The sequence below is a fragment of the Mirounga angustirostris genome, unplaced genomic scaffold (assembly GCF_029215605.1).
Source record: "Mirounga angustirostris isolate CCGP_5_RB_7025 unplaced genomic scaffold, mMirAng1.0.hap1 SCAF_6, whole genome shotgun sequence".
Lineage (NCBI taxonomy): Eukaryota > Metazoa > Chordata > Mammalia > Carnivora > Phocidae > Mirounga > Mirounga angustirostris.
Window position 1 is genome coordinate 146,000,150 of NW_026991714.1, and position 18,280 is coordinate 146,018,429.

At 39.5% G+C, this 18,280-nt stretch overlaps 2 protein-coding genes across 9 annotated transcripts in view; one reads left to right on the forward strand and one right to left on the reverse strand.

Annotated features, from left to right (window-relative positions):
• Positions 1 to 1,649: 1,649 nt before the first annotated feature.
• IKZF5 (IKAROS family zinc finger 5) lies at positions 1,650 to 16,823 on the reverse strand. 7 transcript variants are annotated; one of them, XM_045879018.3, is made up of 5 exons: positions 16,654 to 16,823; positions 15,023 to 15,171; positions 7,459 to 7,644; positions 5,261 to 5,443; positions 1,650 to 4,069 (listed from the first exon to the last, which is right to left on the reverse strand). In XM_045879018.3, the coding sequence occupies exons 3-5, from the start codon at positions 7,589 to 7,591 to the stop codon at positions 3,126 to 3,128; spliced, it is 1,260 nt and encodes a 419-aa protein (XP_045734974.1). In that variant the 5' UTR covers positions 7,592 to 7,644; positions 15,023 to 15,171; positions 16,654 to 16,823; the 3' UTR covers positions 1,650 to 3,125. The 7 variants fall into 7 exon arrangements, with proteins under 7 accessions (XP_045734974.1, XP_064451468.1, XP_054364422.1 ...); XM_064595398.1 differs by having other exon boundaries at positions 7,459 to 7,659; XM_054508447.2 differs by lacking the exon at positions 16,654 to 16,823 and adding an exon at positions 16,391 to 16,602.
• A 75-nt stretch (positions 16,824 to 16,898) lies between these two features.
• Positions 16,899 to 18,280, forward strand: part of ACADSB (acyl-CoA dehydrogenase short/branched chain) — a 33,347-nt gene continuing 31,965 nt past the window's right edge. The window contains exon 1 of one of the 2 annotated variants that reach the window (XM_045879013.3): positions 16,899 to 17,055. In XM_045879013.3, the coding sequence (XP_045734969.1) occupies positions 17,014 to 17,055 (42 nt within the window). In that variant the 5' untranslated portion in view covers positions 16,899 to 17,013. The remainder of the gene's footprint in view (positions 17,056 to 18,280) is intronic. The other variant, XM_064595396.1, reaches the window with a different exon arrangement.

An 18,280-nucleotide genomic window follows, 5' to 3' on the forward strand; every position in this document is an offset into this window, starting at 1 on the left:
TCATGTATTACAAAAGCAAAGCTTCATTCACAATAGGAACTACAGACTAGATATAGTTATTTCAGCATTGAACTGCTCTCTGGAATCCCTAGACAATATAGTGTTTTGCAACCATACTCAAGTTTTATGTTTTGCATACAAAATATGTTCTTTACATCAAAGTACATATTAACAAAAACAAGTTCTAGAAATCATATACCCTCTAAGACTATTTAATGAAAAAGTCCTTAGCAGGGAATTTTTTTTTTTTTTTAAATAATACATCCACTTGATAAATATTTTTGTAGAACTTAAAATGAGGTTTATCCAACATTTCTTAAGTAATATTCCCTTTGTCAAACAATTCTGCAGATGAATGGCAAACACTTATTTCTAAAATGAAATAGCACTGGAAAATATTCAAAGTAAAAGCCTAGCCTTTACTTGAATTTCAAGAAGTTGTAGCTACATATTAGTAAAATCTGAAATGAAATTATTCCCTGTTAATCTCTTCACAGTTTCTTAAAAAAATATTAGTGGAGATAAATTATCTACCAACTTTAAAAATCTAAACTTATGTTCACTGAACAAAAATACATTTAGTTTCAGAACATTGCCTCTTAACAGCAAAGTACTATAAATAGTTCATGTTCAACTTTTCCTAGCAGCTCATTTCTATAAAATATTTGATTAAAAATAAAATGGGAGAAACGTATTCAACACTTAATGGAAGATAGTATCATCTTCCCATGTATAAAATTTAACTCACAGAAAATTTAAATAAAATCCTAAATCTTTTAAAAAATACAATACTAAAAAAGTTTATAAGGTAGATTTGATTCAAAAACTTTAGTGCATTTAGAATTAATTGTAGCTCTCAAGCATGGACACCTTTGGAATACCAACTGTGCTCTTTTAAGTCATAGGAAAATTAGAATTATACATTCTAGTTAAAATTATGAAAAAAAAGATACTTTGTTTAAATTAAAATGTACCTTCAAAACATCTATCTTTAGTTGCCAGAAAAAAAGTGTCACTATTTGGCCCAGAATATAGAGTTAATAAACTGGTTTTAACAAGAGGGTTCTTTCTCTTTAATGAAAGCTTTCATTTTCTATCTTGGGATATTGCTTTTATGTGAAGAATAAAAGTGAGAAGGAAGAAAATAATTACAAAACCTTCCAAATGACAGCAACCTGTTTCTTTCTGGCAATAAATAAATACTAGAGCCAAGTTCCACATTTGGAAATGGTTGCATTCAAGCTGATCTGAGCAATGAGTGACTTAAACAAGAGAAACACAACTGTATATTCAGAAGCCTCAGATTTGACAAGGAGAGAGTTATTTATAGTTTCGACAGACTCTTTGCTGCTCTTTGAACAATGCTGTTGAGGTTAGTTTTGACTGGATATTAAACCACGAGAACTCATTTTAATGGCTCTCTAGCATTTGGAAAGAAGGGCAGAAGATCCATTAACTTGGCATGTGGGGGTTTTGGTGAACGCCTATCATCAACATTTCCCTTATTTGCTATAGAAGAGTGTAAGTCCTTTTTGCTTCATAAATGCTTCATAGTTAGGGTATTCTCTTTAAGAAGCCAATTAGCAACACTTTCAAGATTTGAACCAAATTAAAAATGAAACTTTTCCAAAGTACACAGAAACCAACAGTTAGTAACAATATATTTTATTGTTTGACCAAGCTCTCTTAGAGTGAGCTAGTTATTACACAATATAAAAACAACAGCCTCCTATTCAAAATTATTCTAGATTTAGCAAGTCATATTTTTGTAAACAAATTAAATATCACATTTAAATGCATTTTATAACTATTTTCCCACTTTTGTACCCTTTCCTACTAAGGCGACGATTCAGTCAGTCTCTAGTTTTGTCACTATCCATGAAAAACTGGCAGAACTGCAAATAAGCGTTACAAGCTGAATTCACAGAAAATATTTTAAATGGCCAATTCTGAAGGGAAAACCAGAATTTGTTTTGGACACACGTTCTCATTTTTTTACGTATTACTTCACCATCCTATTTTCCCATGTGTTTCTATACCCACCTCTTCTTGGAAATTACAGGCAGTAAATGGATAGAAGGCAGGAAATGGAAACTTAAGAGATTTTTTTTTTCTTTTGAAGGACTGCATTTCCAAGGAATAAGATGGATGACTACCACCACTGTACCTCTTTGGTCATCAAAGGAATAGGAGGAATAACAGATTCTCAGTATACTTATCAACCGCACCTGACACTAATAACGTCAGCGTGAAGAATTTAAATGAAAGGTTCAAATTAAAAGAAAAAAAAGGCATCTTTAGAGATAATCCTCTGATATTTCTAGCATTTCATGTGGTTTTTACAATAAACCAGAATAAACAGAATCCAATGGAAAACTGACACACATTTAAACTAGAAATTGAACAAACAGGTATTTTAAGTATTAAACCCATTTTTCAATTTAGGTTTCATTTCTTTTCAGAACTTTTGCCTCTTATTTTTATAACTTGGATTTAAAAAGAATGACCTGTTTTACATTTCCCCTTAAGGAAAAAAAAAAAAAAGAAGGATCTGCTACACTAAATAGCTCTGTGATTATCAGGTGAAATGAAAGTACTGTGAACATTCAGCAATGTGAATGAAACAGCGCGCTGACAAAGAACGAGGTTAAAGGCAATTCCTCTACTAAACACTGAAATAAACTGTCATAGACTTTGTAAGAGACAGTAATTCTACCATGTTGAAATATGGCAGAAGTAATATCTAGCTGAATGTATATGTTGAAATACAAGAGTATCAGTAAGCTCTGAAGTGTTTATGGACCGTAAGTATGGGAAATTTAAGTCAATACCTGTTAGGATTATGATTGCACTCCAATTCTCAACTGTCGAAGTGAAAGGAAAAAACAGACACCAACGTGTCTCACTGCTCTAATACATAAATGAGCCTGACCAGATCTCTATAGAAAAAAAAAATTTTTTTTATTTCCACCGTCAAACTTATATTCTATAAATATATAGACTTTAAGTTAGCAGACACCTTATTAGGAATGACACCCCCCTGGAAAAAACAAAACAAAACAATAAACAAAACTATAAAACCCCCAAAGGTAAAACCAAGTAAAGCATACTGTGACTGTTTTCCGTCAGTGTTGGTTATGCTGTCCCCTTGCAAAATGACAGGCAAAATCGTACTTGTTTTTACATTTGCAACCACATATGTTACACTGAAAAGGATTTTCATACCCATGACATCCCATATGAATCGTGTAAAGGATATTGTCGGCAAAGTACATGTCACAGTGCTGGCAGTGGTGCAGAAGCTGCGGGTCCTGGACCGGGAGGGTCGGGGCTGGAGTGCTCGGCTGGCTGTTTCCCATGCTGGGAGTACTCGTGTGGGCACTTGGTTCACTGCTCGGACCTGCCACCGGACTGTAGTTCCTCTGACTGTGTGACGGCCGAGGTTCCGGGCTCGTGGGAGAGGCGCTCTGGGGAATACTCGCGGACACGGCAGCAGCCACTGCTTGGGCAGACGGCTGCTGCATCATGAAAGGCTTCTCGTCAGGGCAGGGAACTACATCAGGAGAGGCAGGGTTTTGGTTTTCCGGTGGCAAACTAGACAGCTGTCCTGCCAGGGTTGAGAGCTGATTTAAAGGGTTGTCAACCATGAGTTCTTGCGGGTCCCTTGGTAGGCCACCAGTTGATGTGGTTTTTGCCATACTTTCATAGGAGTCAGTCTGGATATTTGGGATTTCATGGGTAAAATCGTTAAGGTAGTCTGGCTTCTGAACCACCATGGAAGGTGGACTTAAATTGATTAATGCTCTTCTGCTATAGCCCAGATTGCTTGTTTTCTTCTGTAAAACTCCCCACATTTTCTTGCTGCTTAAGGAAGACCTAGTACCTTTAATTGGTACCATTTTATGCTTGCGCCTTCGATGATGGGACAGGTTACTTCGATCACTGCAGCGGAAGGAACATAATTCACATTTGTATGGTTTTTCTCCGGTATGGGAACGCATGTGGGCTTCCAGATGTCGCTCATAAGCAGATGCAAATGGGCATAAGTGACATCTATGAGGTTTCTCACCTGTTTAAAAAGAAAAATGGGGGAGAAACTTCAAGAGTAGCTCATTTATGGAAAGTTTCGTGTGTTGTCCATTCATTAGACTTAGAAACTGATCAGGTTTCTTTGCAAAGAAACCTGTCAACTTAAAGCCTTAACTCATCAGCAACAACTTGAGATCTATAGATATGTTCTATTAGTATAGTGTAGAAATTGTTATGGCTTCGACTGGCATCTGGGGAAAGAGTAGCAAAACTGACAATAATATTCCCTACATAATAATGATTTTATCAAAAGTATGCGTCAGTTATATGTTTATGAGCACATCCATACATGAACACTTCTTCATACATATTCACACACAAATACCCCTTCCTCAGGAAAAAATACAGAAAAACTTTTCTAAAAAGTCCTTCTATTAAATAGAAAGCTCAAAAGGGAAATGAGCTTCCCAATCCAAATATGAATTATGCAAAGTGTTCCTTCAAAATGGCCAGTGCTTCACCTCTACCTTCCTCCTCTCCTCTTCAGTTGCCAAAAGGGACAACTGTAGTCAGTGCCGTTAGCTGAAAACGGCGCAAATATGTAAAATAAATATTTGGAGTCATTAATGTAACAAGTAAGTACTGAGTCCCTACTATGTGTCCGACGCTCTGTTAGGCTCTGCAGGCACAAACCTGGCCCTGACAGGAGCCTCATCCTCAGACACAGCATGAGACCCCACGGGCACACGAGTGGGACGCCTGACCAGGTCTTGGGCCAGGGCAGGGCATAGTCAAGAGGGCTTCTCAGAAGGTGGGAGGGCTAAGGTGAGCCCTAAGGATTAGCAGTGCAGTCTGCAACTGTATAAAAGCCTTGTCCCTGGTCGGCAACTGAAACATACTTAGAAGGATAAAGATAAAAACATTTTATCACTTCACACTACCTTCAGCATTAACCTGCCCAGCCTTAGAAGCAGACAGATGGTGAGAGAGGATGTGGATCAAGACGAAAGATGGCTAAGGAAGGGGGAGCTCTAGAAGGGGCCTTACTTCCCATTTGTATCTTGTTATGCCAATGTTTTGGGAAAATGGAGTAACTTCTCCATTTATTCATACCTTACATATCAACCTTCAATTTTAAACTATCAGAACTACTACACATCAGAACAACTTGCCTTCCTTGGCCCCTCTCCTGCCCCCAAAGAAATGCCTTCTCCAGCCATTTCGCCATTACCTGTGTGGATTCGAATATGTTCGATAAGCCGGGCTGTTCCTTTGCTGGCATAGTTGCAGTACCGACACTTGAGCTTCCCATCAAAGGTCCTTTCAAACCCGTCTACTAACATTCCTGAGTTTTCATCCAGGGAAACTTCAACAGATGGGTGATCAAGTCCATTCTGATCACCATCTGTTCCAGCTATAAACAAAGTGTAGCAAAAAAATTATGCATCTCAGAATCAACTCAATTTAGCATTTTAGTCTTCAGTGGTAGACAATCTTTCATAAATTGACAGCTTACTTAGCACAAAACCTAACTCAGAAAATACAGACTTTCTGAACAGAGGTTAATTTCATACAAAAGCAGTATTCCGTTGAGAACCTTTTATAGGGGGACTTCAAATTACTTACACATAAATTTCATCAGTCCTCAACATACTTTTGAAGAAGAGAATAGGGTATTATCCTTATTTGACAGGTCTGGAGAACAGAGGGGAGTAAACAGTAATGGCAAGGCAATACACGTTTAAGATCCTAGCCACTTCTACAAGTATTATAATTGGCAGTCATGATAATTTCCCCAAATCCTGACTCAGTTTACTGTCGTCTAAAGCAATTAATGTTGAGTTTTGCCCTGTTTTATTTGGTTTATACATAGTCTAGATTCTGGGATGCATTTAAGATCTTAAAATTCTAACTAGGCACATAAAGGAAGATACTATATCTGATACCTCTGAATGTTAGAACTGTAAGAATTTGAAAGCTATAAGGTATCTGTCTAGCCCTTTGCTTTTAATTTAACCCAACTACTTCTTTGTATCTATAAAGAAATTGAAGGAGCAAGTGCTCATATCAGGAAAACCAGCAAGCAGTGGGGACTACAACCCTGGTCTCTTGAATCCCAGTCCAGGAATCTGTAGACTAGAGTTTTAGGAGGGACATTTTTATTCCTACAACTTCTTGGGAAAAACACTTCTACCCTATCCCCAGGAAATAGCAGTACTAGTATGAACAAGTCAAGCCCCTCCTCCACGGTTTCCTCCCCCGCTTCACCAGGAGAAGACAAGTGATTTTACTGGTTGGTGCAAATCCAATATCCAATGGTGCCACTACATTGAAGGGACAAGGCTCGGTGTCCCCATCTTCGATTTCTCTCCCAAGCCAGTGACTCTCAAAATTCAATGTGTATATTAATCATGTGGGGAACTTATTAAAACACAGATCCTGAATCAGTAGATCTGCGGTGGGGACTGACAATTTACACTTCTAACAAGCTCCCAGGTGATGCCTGGTCTCCGCTGCTAGTTCCTGGACAACAAGGCCACAGACTATCTACATCAGGGGTCAGCAAACTTTTCCCATGATGATAAGATACTAAATACCTTAGGCTTTGTGGGCCATCTGTTCTCTACCAGATCTACTCGGCTCCACTGTTATAGCACAAAAACAGCTCTAGGAAATATGCAAACAAGCAAGTGTGGCTATGTTTCAATAAAACTTTATGGATGCTGAAGTCTGAATTTCATATAATTTGTACATATTATTCTTTTGATTTTTTTTTTCCCCAACCATTTTTAAATGTAGAAATCACTCTTAGTCTGCAGGTCATACAAAAACAATTCGCAGTCCAGATGGGGCCCACGGGCTGTAGTCTGTTGACCCCTGAGCTACGTTCAGGAACAGATTACAGTCTGTGTGGTAAGCAAACCAGACAAAAGTCTATCTGTGGCAGGCTCAAGAGGATCACTGCTTTCCCTATTCTGGTTCTCTGTCTAGAGAAGTAAACATGGTCAGCCCTTTCTTCATTTCAAGAGAGAAGAAAAAGAAACCCCTATTGTGTTTCTGGTCTAATCCAAATTTCTCACTGGCCAAATCCTCTGTGTAGTGAAGCTGATGCTCTCTACCCCCATTGGGTTCCTTGGGTCTACTGTTAGCTAATAGAACTTAGAAGATGGGAAGGATATTTAGAATTCCTAACCTTCCAACAATACCATAATGCCTCTCTAGACTATGTTAGGCCCTTGGGAAGTTTCATTCTCCCTCAACAAAAATCTGACACGTTTAAAAAGGAAAACAAATTGCCCTGTGTCTTTCTAAGTAAAAATGGAATGATTCACATTAGTGAATAGTGGTCTTTACCATATGGATAACTACACACAAGTATTAATATATTTATGGAAAATGAACTATTTAATAGTATTAAGATGAGTCTACCTCCCTGAAGAGCCTCTGCTTCTTTGTCCCCACTAACTGATCCAGAAATCATGTTCACATGATGAGTCTGCTGAGTCAGATATTCCTGGAAATCTTTCACGAAGTCCAAAGGCTCTGGTTTCTTTTCACCCATCTTTGCTTTATCCTTTTTTTCTTTTTTCTTTTGAAGTTTACAGTTTGTTATGCCTAGGGGGAAAAAAACTGAAATAATTTCACACTATTTAGGGAGATCCAGCATATATCAAAACAACAGTGACAAAGGTTACTATGTACAAGGCACTGTACAAAGCACAGAGAATACAGTATCTGCCATTAAATAGCTTATCATTTTCTTGGTGAACTAGAGAACACACAGAGAAAATTGTGAAAATTTACTATCATTAATATTTAAGTAAACTGGAACCAAACTCAGTCTTAAGAGGATGGAAAAAAATTACAAAGACTGAAAAAAAGAGAAAATAAGTCCACATGAAAGAAACAGGCACAGCAGCAGGGATTATCAATGAAGGAGACAGTTAAAAAAAAAAAAAAAAAAGTGGCTCAATTGAGGCCAAAGAGAATTTTCTAGATGGACATGTTACATATCTGTGTTGTCCAACAGAGCTCTACTTGCCACACATAGCGACGAGCACTTCAAATGTGGCTAATACAAATGACCTGAGTTTTTTATTTTCTTTAATTAATTTAAATGGAAATAGCTACATATGGCTAGTGACTATCATTTCAGACAGCAAAGGCTCTCAAATCATAGGGTTCACATGAATGCTCTAGAAATAGGTGCTCTAGAACAGGGGGGTGGCAACCCTTTTCTGTAAAAAGGCCAGACAGTAGTATTTTAGGTTTTGCAGGTCATGAGGTCTCTGTCCCAACTATTCAACTCTGTCATTTTAGCTAAAAGCAGCCACAAATAATGTGTGAACAAATTGAGTATGGCTATGTTCCAAAATAAGGCTTTACAGAAGCAGGCCTTGAGCCAGGATAAGCCTATAGGCTATAGTTTCCGGACCTCTGCCTTGGAAATCCAAATCACCACCTCTACCACCACACATCATCCTATTCACTCTGAGAATGAGGGGAAAAATTAAGAAAGAAAACAAAAAAATGGGGCGCCTGGGTGGCTCAGTCGTTAAGCGTCTGCCTTCGGCTCAGGTCATGATCCCAGGGTCCTGGGATCGAGCCCCACATCGGGCTCCCTGCTCAGCGGGAAGCCTGCTTCTCCCTCTCCCACTCCCCCTGCTTGTGTTCCTGTTCTCGCTGTCTCTCTCTGTCATATAAATAAATAAAATCTTAAAAAAAAAAAAAAAGAAAACAAAAAAATGAATCGCTGAACACTACATCAAAAACTTATGATATACTATATGCTGGCTAACTGAACATAATAAAAAACAATAATTTTAAAAAAGAAAATTAAAAAAACTAATTCTAAACTACATATGCACCCCTATGATTATTGAAAAAAAAAAAAAATTCTGATGCTAATGTAGAGGAAAATCTCCTATGAGATTTTGTAATCGCAAACTAAACTGGTCTTCACATAGGTTTATGGCCCAAATTCAGAAATCAAATAACCAAAAAGTTTTCTAGGAAGAACAACCTAGGAGATAAAGGTCTTTTCTCCCAGTAAAAATTTTTATGCAAATGTATAAGGTCTTCTTAAATATGTCTTCTGCTCATTTTTTTCCCTAAACTCCAACTATTTAATAACTAATTTCTATCTTAGAAAGTCCTCATCTTTAAAAGCCAATAGAATGGAATCTAAAGCTAAAGATTAGTCACTTCTCAACATATATGCTGAACTTTTTCTCAAAGCACAGCATACACACAGAAGAGCACATAAATCCTAAGGGCAGAGCTCAACAAGTCATCACAAAGTGAACATATCCATGAAGTCTGACCGACGTCGGGAAACAGAAGGCCACCAGCATCCCAGGATGGACCCTTCCACTACTGGTCCCCCAGAGCCCCGGCAAGGGCTCCACTACCCTGACTTCTGAAATTGCTGTCACAGGGCTTGCATATATTCACCTCTAGACAACGCAAAATGGTTTTTCAAAGTGCTTATGACAATTTACACTCCCATCAGCAATGAACAAGAACTCTGTTCTTCCATATCCTTGCCAACACACAGGTATTTTTTGCCTTTTTCATTTCAGCCATTCCAGTGGGTGCGTGGCGGTATCACTTTGGTTTTCATTTCTATTCCTTGATAACTAATGAAGTTGTATACTTTTTATGTTAATTAGCCACAGAGATACCCTCTATTTTCATACCCAGTGAAATATCTGTTCAAGTCTTTTGCTCATTTTTTATTAGGTTTTCTGTCTTTTTCTAGTTAATATCTAAGAGTTCTTTATAATATTCTGGATATGAGCTCTTTATTAGATATGTATATTTTCAGTGTCTTCTCTCACTCTTTGGTTGCCTTTTCACTTACTTAAAGATAACCCAATAAACAGAAGTTCTTAACATAGTCCAATTTACCCATTTCTTTCCTTTACATTTAGAGTTGTGTCCTTGCCAACATCTTCCTTGAAGATGTTCTGCAGCTTCTTCTAAAAGCTTTACTATTTTTTTTTTACCTTTCATATTTTTATCTGGAACTGAGCTTTGTGTATGTATACTGTGAGGTAAGAGTTGAAATACACTTTTTTCCAAAGAGAGAGCCAACTGTTTAGCAACATACATTTCACAGACCAGCCTTTCTCCACTAGACTCTATTACCACCTTTCTAAATCAGGTGATTATATATATGTGACCCTATTTCTGGATTCTCTATTCTGTTCCACTGGTCTATTTTTGTCTAGCCTCACACCAATACCACCCAGTCCTAGTAATAAAAATCTTAATATCTCAGTCATTTAAGTCCACCAGTTACATTTTTCTTCTTTGAGAATGTCTGGACTACTCTGAGTACTTTTCAGCCTGTTTTCCAAAGAAAGAACTATGGAGTTGAGAAATGAGAGGGCTTCACCAACAGCATGTTTCCCAACTGACAGTAGCTTGACTGATGTTTTAAGACCAAAACTTCTGTTTTTAACTAACTTAACTAGCACTCTACTAGATATAGACTAACCCTTGACCATGTTCCTCCTATAGAGTGCTGTACTGTACAACAATGCAGTGATATTTTAGGAACTAATGAAGGGCTGTTTTTGGTTTCCCTTTACTGGCCCCAGACTGATTTATTTAATTTCTGTATTTCTTGTCTTCCTCTCTCCTCACAGTTAACTTGTTCTTTATTCTGAACATATTTATCCAAATAAGAATGTGCAGGTGACCAAATTTTCATTGTTCTTGAACAATGCAACATTTGTGAACAGTTCTTTTCCACCCTTCTTAGAAGATGTCTAGGGGTTTTTAAAAGGTATTATTATCACTACCACTTTTCACCGTTTTCTTGAAAACTGAGGCCACTGAAAGTCTATCCTTTGGATGAACAGAGTATTACAGTATTAGGCCAAACTTACTAGCTTGAAGACTCTGAACAGAAACTTTTCTCAGCTGTAGTTTCTTATTTTGTAAAATGTAATAATAATACCAACTGGCAGTGCTGTTTTAAGTTTTACAAGTATCTATATGTAAAGTATCTCCCAACACCTGTAGCATATGGCATGTTCTCAGCTATTTGTGCAGCAAAAAATGGTTATACCTCGGGTCAAAACATTCCTCTGTCCCAGATTCAGTTTTTTTCCCTTTTTCTATCAATCAGCTCATCAACTGAGCCTCGTAAGCTCTCGTTTTAGTTATAATGAAACGAACATGGTCTACCTTCATCTCAGTAATCCATATAGCCCAAACTGTAATTTCCCAAACTCGTATCTTATTTTACTCTTTTACACTACCTCTTTAAATCACTTGCTTTGATCTGGCTCAACTTTCTTAATTTGAAGGATTACTGTTGGTTTCTGAACAAATTTGTTTCAGTTGCTTTTTCTCATCTTACCAGGCTTATCTGAACTGATTCTCTCTGCTTCCAAATCAGTGTATTACTATTTGTTCTGTGACTACTGCTGATTCTGTTCATTTGTCCTTTAAAATTTGCTCTCTGGGGGCACCTGGGTAGCTCAGTCAGTTATACATCTGCCTTCAGCTCAGGTCATGATCCAGGGTCCTGGGATCAAGCCCACATTGGGCTTCCTGCTCAGCGGGAAGCCTGCTTCTCTCTCTCCCACTCCCCCTGCTTGGGTTCCCTCTCTCGCTGTCTCTCTGTCAAATAAATAAATAAAATTAAAAAAAAAAAAAATTTGCCCCCTGGTGGGGGGGGGGAAGTGAGCCAGTCAGATTATTAAGAATAAAATCAACAATAATCTGTAGAAGATTAAGATCAACAATAATCTGTAGTAACATCGTATCTCAATAAAAGGAAAAGGAAAGAAGGACAACAAAACACACACAGGTGGGAAACAATGTAAAAATATGCATTAAAAGGTAAGAAATACAGCAGTTCTAAAATGAGTTTCAGAAAAACAAATGTAAACAAAGAGAAATGGTTTTTTAAAAAATAGCAATCAAGAAATTTCCAAAATTAAAGACCCCTTTCAGATGGAAAAGGATCATAGAGTGCAAAACAGTATATGATAATAAAACAACACTTAGACACATTTTGAAATTTTAAAACCTCAAAGAAGACAAAGAGAATATAAAACTTCCTAGAGAAAAAAAGACAGTCCACCCACATAAGAAAATCAGATTGTCATCTGAGTGCCAAAGGCAACACTAGGGGCAAGAAAATAACAGTAATCATTTATTCAAATTTGGAATGTTTAACTTCCTCGAGCTGATAAAGGATATGTTCCAAAAACCTACACCAATTAATGGAGAAAATTTAGTTGCATTCCCTTTAGAATCAAAGATAAATAAGACCAGGATGATTGCTATTACTACTGCTATTCAACACAGTATTAAAGGAAGAGGCCCCCACAATAAAAGGAAAAAAGTAAAAGTATGAGGATTGACTGGTAAGGCCCTAAAGACTGTCTGTGTCCTAATTATAAAAGTTGTAATTAAGAAAGAAATCCTGGTATTTACTTTGCAACTTAGCATCACTTCTTGCTAATCAGTTCATATAAAAACTGAGATGTTTCCACTGGAAAATATCTGAATATACTTTGATAGGCTTCAATAAGCAAGGTAAGTCCTACCAATTCCTGATTAGAAAGCCTAACACTGCTACGGGAGAACATGTGACAGTGCAGAAAAAATGCATGAGATTGCCAGTAAGCAAGCAGAAGAAAATGGTATTTTTACACATGCATCTCAAGTTCTAAGAACACAAATGAGCCTAATTACTTTTGTGGATGTAATGGCTGGCATATTTTGACAGTCTTGGCTATTATCACATTGTCACATTATAAATTTCACTGCGTTCTCTCCCATAAATTGTGTGATGATTTTCAATCATAATGTATGATGGACTTAAAAAAAAAAAAAAAAAGAATGCCAATGAAAAAAGGGAAGATAACATTATAAATATGAAAAAAAAATCTGTTCTTAAGAGTTTTAAATATATTTATATGGTTTTCAACCTCAGACATTCTGCAATCACTTAAAAATTAAGTGTCATTCCATCCCTAAGCATTTTTTGTGCTTACCTGACCTTCGTCACATCTCTCTCTCACACCCACCCTCCCTCCCTCTCTCTCTCTCTCTCCCTCTCTCTCTCTCTCTCTCACACACACACACACACAAATACACACACCCCAGGACAGGCCCTTGCCTGAATGTGAATGGAGCCTTTGGTTCAAAATCCAGCTTTCTCCATCTCAAGTCACTATTTCTAAGCAACAGTAAATAGAAAAAGAACAGTAACTGTGAAACTACAGACTTCCTAAAATCAAAAGAAAGTAAAGGTTTTATATCCAAGACATCTTCCTGTCTTTAATAAAGTAATCAGTCTCTGACTGAAAGTTTGTTTTTTTTTTAAAGATTTTTATTTATTTGACAGAGAGAGACACAGCAAGAGAGGGAACACAAGCAGGGGGAGTGGGAGAGGGAGAAGCAGGCTTCCCGCTGAGCAGGGAGCCCGATGCGGGGCTCGATCCCAGAACCCTGAGATCATGACCTGAGCCACCCAGGCGCCCCTCTGACTGTAAATTTAATCTAAGAACTCCACAAATCAACTGAAATCCAAAGATGCCCCTAAGACCATGATAAATTTAAAAATCTTTGCACACATACCATAAAAATCTACTTTAGGACATCAGCAAACTATGTTTTTACTGAAGATATCTTTTCCATGAGCCACGGATTTAACATCTTGGAGCTTGTTAGCCAAAAAATAACTTACACAAATTTCAGTATGTAAGATCATGTCATCAGAAAAAGAAACATACTTGAGTTCTCCAATTTTATTGCAGATTTGGGTGGTGTATTCCTAGCCTGATCTAATCTTTCTACTAAATGATATCTAATTATATCAACCAGAGAATTATTCCCACACTGTATGATTATCATTCCTTATGATATGGCAAAATTTTTTAGTCCTCCCTGTGATTACCCTGATCAAAGTTAAGCTGGGTCTAGTATGGGATTCTATGAGGATATGGCAAAATTTTTTAGTCCTCCCTGTGATTACCCTGATCAAAGTTAAGCTGGGTCTAGTATGGGATTCTATGAGGTGTAGGTACATGTCTGTATAAACTGGGTAGAATGTACCTGAACTATTTTTATGACAATAGTTTCTCCCAAATTATCCATTCAAGGCTCAAAAATAAGGTTCTTACAAAACAACCAGACGCTACCTACACTAGTGAAGTAAAGAAATATTTAAGAAATAAGTTTTGCTATCCCAGAAGAACATGAAAGCCTCTTTACCTTTAAGCCACTAACTTAAAACTATTCTCTGACTTTCCTTGGTTTCTGATAAAGGTTTTATTTGTATGAAGTCTTCTGATATTAGTTCTTCAGTCTCACATTATAAATGGGAAGTTGTTGATTCACACACACTCTCTCACACACACACACACACACACCCTCTTAACCAGGAACTAACAAAACAGGCACCATGATGTGAATTAGAAGACAGCCACAACTATGAAAGAGCAGTGACATAAGAACTAGAAGAATCTCTATAACCTACCTTCTTCCCAAAGGCTATCTTTTTTAAAAGCTATGGGAGAATTTTGAGAACAACATGATTAAGGAATAGAAAGATCTATTTTATTCACCTACCATTTGGGGGTTACTAACCATAAGGTAGAATACTTAGCAACTAACTTACTTATACAGTAGCTTAATTTGGCAGTTAGGTAGGCCTCTACAAATAAAGTGATTACAGTTCAATAGATGTGCTTATTTTTATAGCCCAATAATTATGGTCACTGAAAGATTTACTCTGCCATAGAATACACATCAATGGTGAAGCCCGACAAATGAGGACTGATTTAAGTATAGAGAGTTAACACGAACCTTCAAAGACAATTAGAGCACATTTCCTCTGATTACAGAAAAAAAAAAATTCCTTGAACGCAAAAAGGGACATTATGAAGCTTTGAGAGATCAGAAAAATAACGTAAAAGTAAAATAAAGTTAGAAGATATCCAAAACAGGAGCTACACACTCTAACCTTTTCACCCCAAATCAGTTCCTCTTTTTTCTTGCCACTCCAACATTGATGAAATGTAGAGTAATCGAAATTTACTCTGGAGACACACCAAGGGACTCCAAAAGGCCATGGAGGGAATTTCAACTAAAATTGAAAAGCCATACAGAGGTCTGCAAAGAAAGCATACCATAAATCAAAACCTTTATGAGAAAAAGTTAATTAGCATCTACAGGTTTAATAAGCTAAGAAAATAACTTCTGCCAATTTTACCATTACCAGAAAAGAAAACTAATCTAACAGATAATCAAAGAACAAAGCAACAGGCTCAGGTCAACAAAGCTCCAAAGAATCACCAAAGAATAACATGCACTAATTTGACTCCCCCTTCCTCCCACTTGGATTTCTTAAGATTTCATATTTGGCAAATTCTTAATGTCTTTCTTAAATTTAAGTTATTAATTTCATTTGTGCACAGTACTGTACACTTAAAGGGTCAGGCTTAGTACTGAACAATTATAGTTGCATAAAAATAATGCACTAGCCTTGTAGGGAAACATTTGTGGGAAAGGGTTAGAAAGAAAACCTCCAGGCACCCCCAACAAGGGAACATTTGATTCTCATCTTTATGATGCTCTCTATCACAACCTCAAACACAGGGTTTTCTGGGAAACAGTTTGAACCCTTAGGAGCAAAAAAAAAACAAAACCCCAAACATCTCTCAATTCCCTGTAACGATTTCCCAACAATATATTAAACTGTAGCTGTGTTGAAGGCACGTCATCAATTAAAATTAAATGGAATTTTAATACCATTTGTCCAGACGTTTAAAATTTTGTTTTAAATAACTTTTGTTTCTTCTAAACTGAATTTCCTTAGATCTCACAATTTAAAGTGTCTTTACTTCTTCTACCGCTTGTCACTCCTCCTTAGGGTTCTGAACAGCACATTAAGGGGACACTAAATGGGCCACGTGGTTGGTTAGTGGTAGCTGGAACCGGTGTAACTTCAATTTAATTCACAATTAGAGGAGCATTTAATAGGTGCACGGCTTGGCTACCCGCACTACAGTTTACCGAGAGACTTAAACCTGTACGAACCTGAATAGGTCTTTGCTGCAAAGCCCTCCCCAAACCTCACATCTCCGCAGAATTAGAGTGCACGAACAGTAGAAACTAACCCAGGCTGGACCATTAGATAACAGACAGAGGTTTTAAAAGTCCTCCCAAGGAGCAGCCCAGGACCGGCGTCTGGGCAGCATCCTCATCAGGATTCGGAGCACCCAGGAGACTCGCGCCTCCGCTGACCCCCAGCATCTGGTACCCGGTGAAGACGCAAACCTCGCGGAGACCCCCACACGACCACCTGTCAGAGCGAGAGGCATCTCCCTACCCAGGAGTCGCCAGCCCCTGGCCACAGGCGCCGCTCCCTCGGGGCTCCCGAAACCGAGAGACCGCACATTCTGCACTCGGGCCAGGAACGTCCCGGGTCGTGACCCTGCCGACTGACCGACCACGCCCAACCCTCCGCTGAGACGGAGTCCCGGGTGGGGTCAGCCGGCCCGGCGCTAACCCGGCTCTCGCCTCCTGCCGCTCCTTCTTAACCGTCCTGCTCAGCTGTGTCGCCGCCGTCCGAGCCGGAAGCCTGCTACTTACCACCTGACCACCGCACCGACTAACTCCCACTGCCTTGTTTAACGCCGCTGTCGCCGCCGCCGCCGCTGTCTTCGTCACCGTCGCAGCCGCTGCCGCCGCCATGTTTGTTGTGTCTCCGATTCTCTTCCCGCCCCACTGCCTTGTCCAAGTCTCGCGTGAGCAGTACGCAGGGCAAAGGCGAAGAGGGGCCTGTATGTCTGTCTTGGGGTTCCGTAGACACGAGGGGGCGTGGCCAGGGAGGGGCTCTGGGGGCGGGGCGGGGGCGAGGTCCTGGCTCCGCCCCCAAGCGCTGGCGCGCGGCCCGGAGGCGCTGAGTAGCGACTTCGTGGGGTCGGCACAGCCACTTAGCCTGCCCCGCTCATGGAGGCAGCGGCGGCTCGGCTGCTGGCTGGCAGCGCGCTGGTGAGTACGATAGCGGCGGGTGTCCTGGGGGCCCGGGACGACCTTGGCCCCGGCGGCGGGGGCTTCTCCTAACGGGACCCGGGAGCCCGCTGCACGTCCCGGGTCGGAGCCTCCCTCTCTCCGCCGCGTCGCGACCCCGATCTCCCTGCAGGCCTCTGGCGGAGCCGGCCTCCTCTTCTGTTAGGAGGGGTGAGAGTGGCAGCTGGTGAGAAGGGGGCTGGGAGCTGCTCTAGAAGCTTCTTTGCCGGAGCAAGCAGCGTGAGTGGAGTCGGAGAGCCATGGTTGCCAGTTGGTCCTTTGCAAGCCATTGGGCCCTGGGAGCCTCGGAGTTTAGGATCTTTAGGGGCATTTTGCAGAGATGTCACCTCTCCGATGCCACGTTTCCCCAATTACTACATTTCACCCCACCCCCAATTTTAACTAGAAAGATAGTTAAAATGCAGGCACAGTCTCTTTCTGATCAGAGCGTTTCCGTGTCTTCTCTTCTGCGGCCCTGCTCCAGCGTTAGGAAGGGACCTCAGAGTTGGTCAGACTTACCGACCAGTTAGAGAATTCCCTCTGCCCCTTATCATGAGATAAGTCATGAGACTGGGGCCCAAGCGTCTCCCATGGGTGAGCTCAGCACGGCTCAGGGGTGCCCATTCCCTCCTGGCTTCCTTGAACTTGAGCTGAAACTTGCCTCCCAGGAATATCCACCTGTTGTACCTAATTCTGCTCTCCCGACTGGCCCAAAAGATTCTTTGATACTTTGTCAGGGTTTTCTCATTGCGTTAAACATTTCCACTAATTCAGCTCTTCGGTCCTAGGGCATGCTTTCCAGAAAACCGTCACACATTTGAATACCTCCTCTTCATTGTCAACTTGACTTCTGCTTAAATGTAAACTTTTACATTCTTTGCATTTACTTTAAGAAATTAAAAGCTCTTCATAGTGCTACTTCAGTGAGTGCTATGCCCAGAGGCAGGATTCTTTTTGTTTAATTAGAGGTAGTTAATGTTATTTGATTGTTTTACAGGCTTGGGTTATTAAGAAAATTACTAAAGTCATATTAGTATATTGCTGCAAACAAATAGGGGAGAGAGAGGCCCTTTGGAAGCTGGGTTTAGATTTTAGGAGAAGAGAATTGGTGAAAACACTGCAGCAATACTTGGGGGGTATTTTAAGGAATGCTGGAGTTTATCCTTTGGATCGTTGAGAACCATTGAAGGTTTTGAGCCTTGGAGGT